Consider the following 16,074-nt stretch of genomic DNA (forward strand, 5'->3'; position numbering starts at 1 on the left):
CAATTTTCAAGTCATTTGAATAGTTAAAAGCTTCATTTCGGCTTTCAGTACTAAAAAGACGCTAACTTCTGAAATTGGAGTTACAGGATCCATGGATTCCGCTAAGTCATCGGCAACTAAGAGAAAAAGACCAACCATCAAGGACGCTCTTGCAGAAGCAGAACCTTTTGATATTCCAACAGAAACCCTAAAGCCAACCAAGACTTGGGTGGAGGAAGCAGTACTAGAAAAAGAGGGAATAAAGATCTACCAGGGGACTTTCAGAGATCCTCAAGGGCAATCGGTCGATGTACCTATGATCCCACGAAAATTAGTGGATTATAGCAGATCAGAGAACATCAGCAGATACCTGGAAAAGGCTGACTTACACAGGTTCTTCACCTCGAGACCATCACGTGTAGACACAAGAAGAGTGTATGAGTTGGCAACATCCATTCAGAAGGATGGGAAAGCCACGTTGACAGCCATGGATGGAGAAACAGTTGAAGTACAGATCACTCCACAGCTCATTGCAGATGCATTGAAGCTGCACAACAAAGGGAGTTCTGTCAGAGAAAGAAGGGAAGCCATAGAGGTCTATGGATCAAAGAAACAAAATACAACCTACGGAGATATGGCAGATCAACGAGCTGCAACCCTTTGCCGATTATACAACCAGTTTTTCCATGTGTGCAGTAAAAGACCGCAGAAGTATACTACACCACCCCATGCCATTGCGACTACCATCACATGGGCATTGAAGAGCAACATGCCAAAAGAGGTGAATTATGCTCAATACATCCACGAGCAAGTAATCGCCATGCACAACCAGAAGCCAAAGTACATAGGAGGAGCAGAAATCCTAACAAGAATAGCTTATGAAGCTATTGGAGCTAGAGATCAAGGGCCACGGGTCCCCTCCCAGAATGAGTGGCTTAGAGAAGCCGATGAGGAGGAAGAACAACAAGAAGTATCCAAGAGGGCGTCCACAAGAGCACGCCGAAAACTAGAAATAGTTTCAGAACATGAAGAGGCTGTGGACGAGCTGCTCAAGAAGAAAGTGAAGAAGAAGGCTGATCCCAAGCAAACCAAAAGTCAAAAAGCCGCAAGAATGGAAAGGCTGGTAGAGCAGTTTAGAGCGGAAAGAGCTCTAAAGGGGGACTTTGAAGAAATGTGGGTGCCAGACCCCACTAAAGTCGGAACCAGCTCAGCCAGGCCACATGTTGATCAATATGATCAATATATTAGAGCTTATGAGGAGTCGGAGGCCATACTGGAGCAGCAACCTGTCGAGCTTTATACTGAAGAGAAAGTACAGCTTTTAAAAGCTGAGCTGCAAAAGGACGACAAGGGGAAGAAGAAAGTAGATGAGTCTACTGAACCTCAAGAGAAAGACGGGCAAGCAAACAAAGGGAAAGCCAAGATGACTGAGGACAATCAACCCTCTTCTACTGTTGTACCAAGCCCGAAGAAGATGGAAATTATTGTGGAGGAAACCACAATAGAAATAGAAACAGAAATTATGGAAAAGCCGGAGGCCGGGACCAAGGAAAAGGAGATAGATCCAGTTCAGCAAAAGAAAGATGATTATGAGGATCTGGTAGCGATCGGATACAGTGAAGAAGAGGCCCTGGAGGCAGTTTATGGGATATCCCTACGGAAACAAGATGATCGGAAAGGGACGAAGGAAAAGACAAAGGGTACAATGGAGAGTAAAGAGAAAATGGACGAGCCGAAGCCATTGGAGGTGGTGGCAGAAAGAGCTGTCAAGTTGACAAATGAAGATGAAAAAGACATGCACATGGTGCATGAACTGCTCAGCAAGATTAAAGAAAGATCCAGAGCAAAGGAAGTAGCACTTGAGACAGCAAAACAAAAGGAAGCAGAGTTGCAAAAGAAGTTAGAGAATGCTATGACTGAATCTGAAAGTCATAAAGCATCACTCTACGACGCAGAAAACGAGAGAGACGGCTTGATACTCCAACTAGCCGAAGCTTCAAGAGAGGTAACAAGTTCACAGGAAGCAAAGGAGAGAATAGAAGATGAGCTGGAGGCAGCCAAGGATGAGCTCATTGAGCTAAGGGAAAGAGTTGAACTTCAAGAAAGGACAATCACGAGACTCAGGACCACCCCTAGAGCTAGCAGAGCAGGAACAGAACAAGAGGGAGCCCTCGTACCAGCTCTGGAAGATCAGGTCAGAAGTTTGCAAAGAGAGCTAAGGTTAGAGCAAGTGCAAAGATTGCACATGGCGGAGGGATCATTGGCTGCAGAGGAGAGGCTCACATCAGAAAACCAAACACTAAGGACAGAAAATGAGGCCCTCCGCAAACAGCTCCAAGACCTCCAAGAGCAACAAAGAAGAGAAACAGAGCCACCACAAGAAGAAGCAGGGGGAGCAGCCATAGAGCTACCTGAAACTGGAGAGGCAACCACAATTGAAGATCCAGCCCCAGTTCAAGAAGTGGCCTCGACTTCAGGAATCTCTGAAGAAGAAGAACAAAGGCTCCAGGACCAAATAGAAAAGTCAACAGAGGAAAGTGCCAAGGCGGAAATGGAATGGGAAAGGAGACTCCTCATCTCCATTAGACTTCAAGGTTTAGACACAAAAGTGCTCCATGAAGAGTGGATGCAACCCAGCCTGCCTTTCCCTCTGATGAAATTTGAAGTGATAAAGACGAAAAAGAGAATAGAGGAGGAGCAGTATGTCGCTCTTTACGAAGGCGACATCACAAAGGATGAACAATCAAAGAAGATTGTAGATTCTCAACCTAGATGGAGGAAAGGTTGGCTGAACAAATACCCAGCCTACCTCATCTACTTGGTAGAGGCTCCAAAGGAGATTCGGGAGGATGCAACCTTCTGCCCGGTGCCAAGAGTCAGAAGCTGGAAAGAGCATGGCAGGATTGCAGAAAAGAAGCCAAATTGGCTTAATTACCCAAGGATGCCAGGACCAAAGGAAGGAGAGAGAATAGGTAAAGCCTACATGGTGAAAACCCTAACGGGCACCATCAAACTCTTTACTGGCTCTCCTGACCTTTCGTGTCAGATGCTAAAGAAAATCTGCAGGACTCTCTTAGCATGCATTGAAGTGTTCGCGCCAGATAAAGCCACGACCTCGAGTCTACTATCGACGGCCAACACAGTGACGGATATGATGTATGATCTTTCATTGCAGCCATCACCAAAGGTGTTACATCTCTTATACCAAAGAATTATGTTTTTGCCTAGCTTCCACATGCAAACATTCGAAGAAGCTTTCTACACCGGCTTTTTCACTCACGAAAGCAAAATATTCGGCCCAACCTTGACCATCGGCAACCTACGCTATGAATCACATTTGCAGATGCTCAAGACGACAGGACTCTATTGACCAAGCCTAAAAGTCATGTCAGGGACGACATGAACGCGGAGGGGGGGAGTGTTGAGCCAGCAGAGGATCACACCCACATTTTTGCTCACACCCATCATTTTGTAACCATTGATTGTAATAAATGTATTTCCGACATTAATTTTGATTTGAGCCATTCATTAAGTAACGGGACTCAATTGAGTTTCCAGCTTGTAATCCCGAAGTAATTTCACCTGTTAATGTAAATAATTAGAGATGTTCTCACCTCCAAGGCTGAGGTATATAAGCCAAAGTTTTGTAACCTAAAGAGGATTCAATTATTAATCAAAGTGAGTTTTTGAGCGCCGTGACTGTGTCTGAGAGAGAGAGAGAGAGAGAGAGAGAGAGAGAGAGAGAGAGAGAGAGAGAGAGAGAGAGAGAGAGAGAGAGAGAGAGAGAGTCTTATCTTCTTGCTACGCGAGCTACGGGGCCGCCATTGGAGAAGCGACACCGCCATTGTGTTAGCAACGGTGAGAGCTACGCACAGATACCAAGAGTGCGCGCTATCGGCTTCTACGTGTGGTAAGTTCCTACGAGCTTCGGTGTGAGTTTTCTTCCAACTCGTGTGTCGGAATAGAGCGTGCAGCATATCTATAGAACCACAACGAGTAGAGCTACACATTAGTACCATCGGGGTCAAGTTTAGGTCACCTGTATTTTTCGGTCTGTCTTCATACGCGTTTACCGCACGGAGTGATTATAGGTTGATTTTGCAGTTCAAGTCTTTAGGGTGTTGTTCTTACCTAGTGCATAGACTTCCCCTTGAGTTTGAGATCGATTCAATGATTCTAGATCCTGTTTCGTATAGCATTCGTTCGTAGTACGGATTTCAGTCACTTGCGTGTTTTAGAACTTAGATTTGATTTCCTTAGTAGTGATTGTCATTAGAAGGTCGAGTAGGTGATTTGACACCCACCTAGTTGTTTCCATGCGCCTGCGGGTCAAGCTTCGTCCTCGTCTGACAAATTTTGTTGTTGGTTGAGTTCTCGCTATTTAGCTTCCGCTAGCGGCGTAACCGCCTTAACAGAGAGAGAGAGAGAGAGAGAGAGAGAGAGAGAGAGAGAGAGAGAGAGAGAGAGAGAGAGAGAGAGAGAGCGAGATCTAGTCCTCCACAGTCGTGGACGTCTAGATCTCCCGAGATCAGTCGCTCGTTCGATCATTAGAGAGATAGGGAAGTAGAGAGCGAGAGAGAGAGAGAGGTAAGTATAGAGAGAGAGAGAGAGAGAGAGAGAGAGAGAGAGAGAGAGAGAGAGATTTTATTATCGTCCTCGGAGGTCAAATATGACCTATGGGACCAAAGTTACATGTGATGTAGTATGTGTATGGCTGATGAGTGAGTCTCGATGCTCCAAAATTGTAGTGATGAGAGTCGCAATGGAGAGCCCACACTTTGGCTGGGAGAGGAAAGTGTGTAGGTCTAAGTTATGGCTGAAAATGTGAGAGAAGCAAGTTCGGATGTGATCAAAAGTTGAGCACTCTAGTAGAGAGAGAGAGAGAGAGAGAGAGAGAGAGAGAGAGAGAGAGAGAGAGAGAGAGAGAGAGAGAGGAAAGTGGAGCTCCAGGAGAAAGAACGAGAGATAGGGTACGTAGACAGAGAAGAAACTATGGAACTAAAAGAGGCAAAGGGGTTTTGCCTGCTACATGCATTTCCATATACACCTGGGAGTGCACGTATGTGTCTACCCATATAGGATTTGACCAATAAAGACGAGATTTTGACCTGGTGGTCCTGATCTCCGTACACCTCTGGACCGAGGTGTACGGAGATTGGGCAAGACTAGAGAATGCGAGGTAGTTTACATTGTGAGGAGTATATATATATATATATATATATATATATATATATATATATATATTAAAACAACATTCATAATCATTGTAGATGGCAACGTCATCAACTAACATGGAGGAAAAGATTGCATGCTCGTGCACGCTCTGCAAGTATCAAATCTTGCGCAAGCGTAGGATATGTAATGAGCATGTGCACAAGTACGGAGAGTTTGCTAGAGAAACCGTACAGAATCTGCGATACGACTCCTACGGAAAGGGCATTGATTTCTGCGACATAGCACCTACATCTGAGAGAGAGAGAGAGAGAAAAGATTATGCGTGAAGGTCCGACCAATATAGAGCCACGGATGGAAGCAGAAAAGGGCTTACAGACAGAAGACGAGGGCATGGAGGAGATGCTGGATGCCTTCTTCTAGACAAGCGAGGAGAACGCGAACGAAGCAGCACTAGAAGCCGTGCGCCTATCTCCTGAAGACATGTTGAGGAAGTTGGCACATCAACCAATCTATGAAGGTGCCAAAATATCTGTGTTTGGTACTTGTCTGGCGTTTTTGAATCTTCAGTCAGTGTACGGGTGGTCAGATGCAAGCGTCACCGCTTTGTTTAGGTACGTAATTTACAAAAGAGATTTTCCGATTGCAACGGTGATGTGCTCGGAGAGCTTTTTAATTTAATGTGGCTTAAACAGGTTATTGCGGGAGCAACTTCTCTCGGCTGGCAATGAAATGCCCCCCTCCAGCCCAGACGCAAAGCAACTTCTGACCTCAGTTGGCTTGGACTACAACAAGATTCATGCACGTCCAAATGATTGCATTCTTTTTCGCAATGAATTCGTAGCTTGTCTGTCGTGTCCTAAGTGCGGAGCAATGCGCTACAAACAAGATGCAGTTGGTGAGATAGTGCCAGCTAAAGCGTTGCGGCATTTTCCTATTATTCCTAGGATAAAAAACATGTTTCGTTGTGGTTCCATTGCAAAGTTGATGCGGTGGCATTTTACGAATAGATCCACTGATGCAACATTTAGGGTGCCCGCTGATTCAAAGGCTTGGAGGCACATTGAAGATACCTGGCCACATTTTAAGAGTGAACCACGCAATTTGCGTTTGGGCATGGCAATGGATGGAGTCAATCCATTTGGCTTGAGAAGCTCGTCATGGAGCACTTGGCCTATGTGCCTTATCAATTACAACCTCCCGCCGTGGCTTGCTATCAAGAAGGGTCATTTGATTTTAAGCTTGATTGTACCTGGTAAGTCCAAGGCAACAAACATGGATGTTTATCTAGCTCCACTAGTTGACGAGCTCCAGGAGTTATGGCATGAGATCGACATAGCAGATGCGGTTGAACCAGTAGGACAACAGCATGCAAGGATCCATGGACTTCTTATGTGGACTATGCATGATTGGCCAGGATACGGAGAAGCTTCTGGTAATGGTTATTGATTTACAAAATTCTCGCTATTCGCAAGCTCTTTGCCTTGGCCTGATTCATGCTTTGATATATGCAGAACTAACAACTTCGGGATACAATGCATGTCCAATTTGCGGGCAGTCTTTGGATGTGCGCTATTCTACCTCTCTTCGAAAGACAATTTATCAAGGCCACCACCGTTATCTTCCAAATGGCCATCACTTGCGCGAAGGCCAGCTTGGTTGCGTCAAATGTTGTCCTAAGCATGTACAAGAGTGGCGTCACCGATGGGAGCAACATGAGGGGCAACCTGTTCCAGGAATGAAACGTTTTTCCATTCTCTATACGTTGCCGTACTGGGGTGATCTACTAATTAACCATTTGCTGGATCCAATGCATATATTCAAGAATGTGGGAGAGCTCCTCTGGAAGACAATCATGGGAATGAAAGACAATCGAGCTTCACGAGATGATTTGCAGTCGGTTGGAAAGATGCTAGAGTTGTGGCCTTTCACCAATGCAGCTGGCCAAACAAAACTTCCAAGAGCGCCATGGGTATTGCTAAAAAACGAAGAGCGACAAGTGAAAAGGGTGATTTTAGAGTTCATGACGCCAACATGATATATGCGATGTCTCAAGACAGCATTCACCCGTGACGATCAACTGTCAGGGTTGAAATCGCACGACTGGCATAAGTTCTTGCAATTCATTCTTCCAATTGCGATCAAGGGGTGTTTAACGGAGGAAGTGTAGACTTGCATATACAAGATTTCAGAGCTAGTGCGGTGGATCTCTTCCAAGGAGATACGGGAGGAATCTATTGCAGTCGCAAGGGCTAACTCCATTGAGGCAGTTTGCATGATTGAGAAGTATCTACCCATGAGCTGCCTAACTATCCAAATGCACTTGCTCGTCCATGTAGTAGATGAGGTTGTAGTGGTAGGTACAGTCCACAGCCGTTGGATGTTCTTTCTAGAGCGGTTCATGAAAACACTTAAGGGTTTTGTTCGCCAAAAAGTGCGTCCAGAGGGGAGCATGGCAGAGGGATGGCTGGTGCAAGAGTCTCTTGTATTGACGACCGAATTTCTATCCGTTTCTGACCCAGAAATGCCTCGACTGTGGAGCGATGAGGAGGATGCAAGACTGGTGGGAGAGGAGCCGCAAGGGCAAGGGGTGCCGAAGAAAATGAACCTGGCCATGCGAGAAAAGATCATGAAGTTCTGTATACTAAATTCAGTGCCGATGCAAAAATGGCTTGAAAGGTACGAAGAAGAGAAAGAGAGACGCAATCTAGAGCGACATGATTTCAGGCGAAGTCGAACGACTAGAGGCTTACCCTTGCCAGACTATCTCGCTCCTCTACCTGAATTCCCTACAATGGCATGGTTGGACAAGACAATGAGAGCAGCTCGACAGATCGGAGAACCCATATCTCTAGAAGAGGAAGAGCTGGCTATTGGATGTGACTGGAAGTATCATACATACATGGCACTGTGGTCGCATGGAAAGCATTTCAGAACACAATAAATTGACAGCAGAAGAAACACGTTTGACAGTGGGGTAATGGTTAGTTTCATGCAAAAGAGCAGGGCCAATGCTAGAGACACGAATGAGAGCACTAGCAACTTGGATTACTGTGGTCTGGTGTCAGATATCCTGAAAGTAAGCTTCAGCCGGTTTGAGATGTTTTTGTTGGATGTGAAGTGGTTCAAGGTGATTACTTCTGGTCGCAATGCAACGGTACGCAGAGATGGAAACAAACTTGTGCAAATAGATTCTACAAAGATTTGGACAGATGCGAGCGACACATTTGCTCTCCCCGAACATTGCGAGGAAGTGGTCTTTGTACTGGACTCTCGAGAGTGACAATGGTGGTTTGTGGTTCAGGTTGCTCCAAGAAATAAACAAGTATTTGAAGGGCAAGATCTCCTGGAGGAAAGTCAGTCAGACGACGTCCATACTACTGTGACATTAGATGAGATGGACGAAGGTATGGCAGAGGAAGCTGATAGATATATGAGGGATGACGCAGACGAGCCAGAATTGACACTTGTAGATGAAGATGCAATGGATAAAGACAATCTGCCAGAACGAGTTGGGACAGAGTTATGTTTGCAATTAGAGATAGACGATGATGCGGTGCAAGATCTTATCGATGATGCCTCACTCGTCGAGGCCTAGGCATGTAAGTGTTTGTGTGAAGCTTAGGCTTCGACACCTTTCGCTATGAGTTTGTGAGTTTCTAATCCAATTTTAACTATGGCGTTTTTTAAAACGCGATGAATCATGTATTCTTATTACTTTGATTTTTGTATAAATGCAGAATCTTACGATGCATCGAGCTCCGACACGCGAGGAGGAGCCAAATGGATATCACAGAGGTATCTATGAAGTACTGAATGATCTTGAAGCTTTAGGAGAGCCTGTAGACTGGGAGGCCTTACAGTCTCGCTGATCGCTTGAGGTGAGACGTTAATATGTGTGAGTTGATTTAATTAAGTCAGTATATATGAAGTAATATCAATACTAATTTTGTGAGTTGTCCTATGTGCAGGTTGCGATGCCTAGTCATTAGTGGACCAGATTTCATATATATGCTTTGTGAGACACAGACACGCTTCTGTGTCTCTTTTTTGTACAGACAGTTAGTGTTCAGACAGTTATTGTTTCCCTTATGGTTATGATTATTGTCATTGTCATTGTATAGACAGTTATTGTTTTCCTTTCTGGTTATGCTTATGGTTATTGTTAATTTTGTTTATGGTTATGGTTATCTGCATTATGGTTTTGATCAAAGTGGTTATGGCCGGTTATGGTTTTAAGTTATGGTTATGCTTTTCAGTTGGTACGGTTGTCTTTCATTGGCCTTAAATCTCATGTGAGATCCTACATGGATATCATGTAGGAGGCGTATACATGATATGGTTTTTTTTGAAAAGTTTATGTAAAAACAAAGGGAACTCTGTCAAAATTTCTACGCGCGGGAGCATGGTTGATTTTGGTGCTGCTCGCTTTCTTGGGCAGAGGGCAGGAAGTCTGGCTGTGGCTGTGTCCATCTTTTAACTGGGCACAGGCCAGACTACCTGCCCTCTGCCCAAGAATTTTTTTTAATGTTATAGTCGTCGCTATGTGCGTGGTAATATGCGTCGCTATCAGCGTGGCAATACGCGTCGCTATCTGCGTGGCAATATGCGTCGCTATCTGTGTCTATACCAGCGTTGCAAATAGCGACAGGTTTACAGTGACGCTGATAGCAACGCGCATAGCGGTGCGCTGCGTCGATATCTGCGTTGATGACATCTTTTTTGGTTGTAGTGATTGGACCTCTCTTTAGCCCAACCAATAGCATTCAAGCACACCATGTGGTTAAGCATAGGGAGAGTCTGACATGGTCCCATGTGCCCTTTGAGAAAAGGGGTGCCCTTTGGGTGAGTGGAAGGTTAAGTCAAAGATTCCCCTAACTTTGGGACTTTCATGCATAGGAAGCTTCTCAAGCACCTCAAGCACCTTAGTCATCAAGCACGACAAGCACCTCAAGCTTAAGTCAGGTTCCCACCTCAACCTCAGCCCTAGCTTGCCTAAGATCAAAGGGCTTTTAACACTAACCATTAGAGGTCTTTAATGAAGCGAACCCTAAGGACTTTTAAGCTCCACTAGTTAACCTTGCTCTTTGATAGACTATGTCTCATTTGAACCCCTTTACCATTGGCCCCATGTTGAGATAGATTCGTAAGCACATGTCTATATTCTAACCCTTGTTCCCGTTTATTATCCCACATTAAATGATCAGTTTAATATGAGAAAATCATTTGGGCTGGTTAGATATAAGATTTAATGACACCAACTATGCCCAGACATAGCATTAAATGAATAACTAAGCCTCTTGCATGGTCACGCAAGGCTTAGTTAATCACAATTATGCCTTGAACTTCACAACTATTCCAAAATCGACATGGTTACAAAGGGTAGGCATGGTTACAAAGGAATAACTGCTAGGCACACAACTCCAGAAGGTTCTTGGACACCCCCCCAATACAAGGACAACAGTTAAGTCTAGCATGCTCGCTTTGCTAGTACACCATCACACCATTGTTGGCACGGTTATTCTTATGTGTCTCAAATCTGTAGGTAGAGGTGTGTGTTTGATTCTTGCCATTGAGTGACCTTTTCCAACAAGAGGGGTATGTCCTGTGGGGGTATTGTTTTTTTGTGGGTTTAACACAATGTCTTACAGGTCATAAGCTCCCCATTGTGCATGGTTATACCTCGAATGATGTGCACAATGCTTTTCCATTAGGAGGGGTATGTCCTATGGGAGTATGGTATCTTTGCATGGCAAAACCCAATGTCTTGCAAGTCATAAGCTCCCCATTTTGCATGGTTCTGCCTCGAATGATGCATCACATTGTGCACGTGATCTAATCCAATCTCAATGTCCTTGACGTGGGGGTTTTCCCCTAAGAGGAGATTGATGCCATGATGCAACGGCCCATGGGAGAGTGTATTGATGATACCTAGGTGACAACCTAGTTCCCTTGTTTGTTTACATTTTTAGCAATTTTAACCTTCATATTATGTATTTAGATCATATGATGTATATACCCACATTCCTCACAAAGGGTAACGTGTGTGAAGGACCCACCTTCCCAATTGCTGCCGAAATGAGTTTGCCATAAGTTTAAACTAGAATCCCACACACAGGCGACAGTCTTTTGAGATCCTTCTATGAAGAGTTACCCATGAGCACCCACCGTCAAAGTCCAGGGTCAGGGCATCCGTCAATCTACCAGCGCGAAATTTCAACTGCAGTCGCTCGATGGTTGACACCTCAGCACATGTAATGCAGTCGCTCGATGGTTCTCTGTTTTCAGGCCCCCCGCCAATGGCTGGCGGCATCCGCCGTTTGCCATGCAGTCGCTCTGAAAACAAGGAACGGTCAGCAGGGACCATTCCCTACACTGTCAAGGTCGGAACTGGCCGTCCATCCCGCCCGGCCCGTTATTGGCCAGAACTAGCCTGCAGGATGCAAGACACCTCATCGTTCAAAATCTTAGAGGGGCGGTTGACAGTCTGCACGCCAGTAAACAGTTTCCAACTCAGCAGCCAGAATTTTAGCTCATCATTGGCAATCATTGCACGGCAACTAGGAGTTCTTTTTTTTGCAAACTTCCTCTGATCGCCAACTCAGCATGAGCCAAGCCATCGCCTATTCATGGCTCCCCCTCCCCCCAACAGTTGACGGCTGAGAAAGGACCTGCAGTGTCCTTTCCCCACAATGCAGCTCCCCATGGCTCCCGCCCTCTGCCGGTCTCCAATGGGTTGATTGCATTATGAGGAAAGGGCACTGCAGGTCCCTTCCCTACCCCAACAGCTCCATAGCCCTTAGTCGCAGGACCATCATTCTGCTCCTAACATGAGCTTTTTATTTTCTATCATGAATGGTACCATGACACTCAATGCTCGTCATAGGTCTGCATAACAGTTTCTACCAGACTGCTAATTTCCTGTCAAAGTCGGCGCGAGGGGCAATTTGGGCCGCGCACCGGCTGCTGTTCCTTGCCGTAATTGAACGCTGCAGCTGGCTGACACGGAGCACCTTCAGAGTTCCTTGTTCAGGGTGGGCTAATTCTTATGCTGTTTTGCAACTGCATCCTTTTTAAGTTGAAATAAAATTAGATCAAACGTCTAACCAATAGTCAGCATGCTCCATGCCTTATTTGTCACTCTCATGGCTGTAATACTTTCCACATCCTTATGCAGTATTTTCCACATCCTTATGCACACTGTCTGAATATTAGCCATCATATATATGCCTTATTTTCCTCTCATGGCTACAACACTCTTGGCATCATTGTGCATACCGGCAGCTGCATATATATTAGCCATCAAAACATAAGCTGCCCCATCGTTTTTATCCACTTCTACTGCATGCTCAAAGGCCCATCTCCCAACATTCACATCTCCCCACTTCTCACAGGCACCCAAAAGAGCTAACCAAAGTTCTAACTTACTATGAAACCATGGCAACTTCTGAATAACTTCTACAGCCTTATAAAGGTGACCTACCCGCGCAAAAACATCAATTATGCAAGTGTAGTGCACTAGATCTGGTTTAATGCTATGATCTGTGCTAATATCCTCCAGAGATGATTGGGCTTTCTCTGGTGAGCCTGAACTGCCACAAGCTTTCAAAATGCTCACCATGGTCACTTCATCCGGAGAGAAGCCTGCACTGAGCATTTGTTTCAAGCAACCAAGTGCTTGCTCAACTTGGCCATGTTGGGCATATCCTGCAATTAGTGCATTCCACGATGCGACATTCTGAATTGGAAGTTCCTTGTGCACGTGAAGTGCTTTCTCAAGAACCCCAAACTTCACATACATATCCATGAGTGCATTCCCAAGCACAACATTGTTACCAAGTAGCCCTCGTCTAGAAATTTCATCATGGATTTGCTCCCCCTTGACAACTGCTCCAATGCTGCCACACACTTTCAAGATGCTTGCAAATGTTGATGCATCTGGAGAGTGTCCCTCACGCTTCATCTGTTCAAAACACCAAAGTGCTTGGTCACTTTGGCCTTGTTGGGCATATCCGGCTACGAGTGCAGACCAAGTGACAACATCTCGATTGGGAAGCCCCTCCAGAACTTGTTGTGCTTTTTCAAGAGCGCCACACTTGGCATACATGTCCACCAAAGAATTACCGACTAGAATCTCTTTTTTCAACAAACCCTGCCTTACAATCTCATCATGAATTTGCTCTCCCCTGTCTGCAGCTCCAATGCTGCCACAGGCTTTCAAGATGCTGACAAAAGTTACTGCATCTGGAGTAAGGCCTTCACGTTGCATCCCTTCAAAGCAGCACAGTGCTTGTTCGGCTTGGCCTAGTTGGGCATATCCAGTGATCAATGCAGTCCAAGAGACCACATTGCGAACGGGAAGCTTCTCAAGCACTTGTCGTGCCTTTGCAACAGCACCACACTTGGCATACATATCCACGAGAGCAGTGCCAACCACAATGTTATTCTCCAGCAACCCTTGTCTAGATATCTCTTCATGGATATCTTCCCCCTTGTCAACAGCTCCTATGCTGCCACAGGCTTTCAAAACACATAAAAATGTTACCTCATTTGGAGAGAGTCCATTGCGTTGCATCTGTTCAAAACAACAAATTGCCTGGTCCCCCTGACCCTGTTGGGCATATCCTTGTATAAGTGCAGACCAGGATACAACATCCCTTTCAGGAAGCTCATCAAGGACTTTTTGTGCCTTTTGAAGGGCACCACACCTGGCATACATATCCACTAGAGCGTTACCAAGCACAACATCCTTTCTGAGTAGACCTTGTCTAAATATCTCTCGATGGACTTCTTCCCCGATGTTTACAGCTACTATGCTGCCACAAGCTTTTAGAATACTTCCAAATGTGACTGAGTCTGGAGAAAGACCTTCAAGTTGCATCCATTCAAAACAGTTCAAGGCTTTCTCAGCTTGACCTTGTTGCATGTAACCTACAATTAAGGCATTCCAAGAGATGACGTTCTGAACAGGTAGCTCTTCAAGCACCTGCTGTGCCTTCCCAAGAGCTCCGCATTTGGCATACATGTCAACCAAAGCAGTACCGAGAACAACATTTTTCGCCGAGCCTTGTCTGGCAATTTCATCATGAATCTGGTCCCCTTTATCAGCATCACGTACGCTACCACAGGCTTTAAGGATGCATAAAAATGTTACTAAATTTGGACAAATACCCTCTCGTTTCATCCTTTCATAACACTTGAGTGCTTGTTCCCCTTCACCTTGTTGGGCATAACCCATGATTAAAGCCGACCAAGAAACCACATCCCGGACAGGTAGGTCCTCCAGGGCTCGCGCTGCTTTCGCTAGAACTCCACACTTGGCATACATGTCCACCAAAGCATTCCCAAGCACAACATTGTTTGCCAGCAAACCTTGCATAGTGATTTCATCATGAATTTGTTCCCCCTTTTCAACGGCTCTCATGCTTCCACATGCCTTCAAGATGCATACGAATGTCACTGCATTTGGAGAAAGACCCTTTTGTTGCATCTGCTCGAAACAGACCAGTGCCTGTTCAGCTTGGTCTTGTTGGACATAGCCTGCAATCAAGGCATTCCAAGAAACAATATTTGCAACAGGTAGCTCCTCAAGAACTCTCTGTGCTTTCCTAAAGGCCCCACACTTTGCATACATATCCACCAATGAATTGCCAAGTACAACATTTTTTCCGAGCAACCCTTGTCTGGCAATCTCATCATGAATTTGCTCCCCCTTGTCAACTGCTCCTATGCTACCACAGGCCTTCAAGATGCACACAAAGGTCACAGAATCTGGAGAGAGGCCTTCCTGCTGCATTTTTCGAAAGCACTTCAATGCTTTCTCAGGTTCATCCTGTTGAACATAACCTGCAATAAGTGCAGACCACGAGACTACATCCCGAACAGGAAGCTTCTCAAGCACTGCCTGGGCTTTTGCAAGGGCGCCACACTTGGCATACATATCTACCAGCGCATTGCCAAGCACAACATCAGTACCAAGCAGGCCTTGTCTGGTAATCTCATCATGAATCTGCTCCCCCCTCTCGGCGGCTCCCAAGCTGGCACAGGCTTTTAAGATTGAAGCAAAGGTCACCGCGTCTGGTGAGAGGCCCTTGTGCTGCATTTGCTCGAAACAATCAAGAGCATCCTGGCTCTGTCCACGTTGTGCATAACCTGAGATAAGGGCAGTCCAAGAGAACACACTTTTGCTCTTAGACATGTCAAGGATTTCTTTAGCCTTAGCAAGAGCTCCACATCTGGAATACATGGTAACTAAAGTATCTGAGCATTTGTCGAGTAGTCCACTCCTCATGACATCATGGTGTACTTGGATACCTCTCTGCAAATCTTTGTTCCGGGCGCAAGCCCTAAGTAGGGCAACATATGCAGCACCCTCATCATGCCTTGACATGTATAACCTTCTGAATGTCTGAGCCATTGGTAGCTTGCCAATTCCTGGTTACGAATAGCAATACGCAATGCGTTGTTTTTCTTTTTTTCTTTTTGGTTTGCACGGCCCTCACAAATATTTGACACGCGGCAGTAAATGAAGTGCAAGCGGTGGGTCCTTGTCTGAACACATCCGCCGTCTGCACTATTTGACAAGCGATAGTAAATGAAGTGGAAGTGGTGGGATCGATGGTGCTAAAGTGAAGCACGTTTCATGCAAAGTTCGGATGCCGACCGATTTGCCCATGCTTATTTATTGTTCGTGTTTACTTTTCCTCCTATCCGAGTTCACTTTATGAGAGAATGGAATAGCGTTGGAGGCAAGAAATCCCACGTGCACACACGGTTAGACCATTGGGTGCCATGTGTGAGGTCTTGGGTTCAAATCGCGCGCATGAGTGGGCTGGGTAAACTCTTGCTAACTCTAGCTCTTCCTCAAGATCCGTGTGCAACAATGTGCACCGTCAATCCCAGTGTCCCCAGGTCATCAAGCTA

General features: G+C 45.5%; 1 protein-coding gene across 1 annotated transcript; it reads right to left on the reverse strand.

Annotated features, from left to right (window-relative positions):
* Window positions 1–10,634: 10,634 nt before the first annotated feature.
* On the reverse strand, window positions 10,635–15,726 carry LOC147434273 (pentatricopeptide repeat-containing protein At2g39620-like). The gene has a single exon (XM_086490824.1). It carries the CDS (start codon window positions 15,566–15,568, stop codon window positions 12,383–12,385), a length of 3,186 nt encoding a protein of 1,061 aa, XP_086346950.1. The 5' UTR covers window positions 15,569–15,726; the 3' UTR covers window positions 10,635–12,382.
* Window positions 15,727–16,074: the final 348 nt, after the last annotated feature.

The sequence above is a fragment of the Adiantum capillus-veneris genome, chromosome 19, assembly GCF_014529385.1.
Source record: "Adiantum capillus-veneris isolate H3 chromosome 19, ASM1452938v2, whole genome shotgun sequence".
Classification (NCBI taxonomy): Eukaryota; Viridiplantae; Streptophyta; class Polypodiopsida; order Polypodiales; family Pteridaceae; genus Adiantum; species Adiantum capillus-veneris.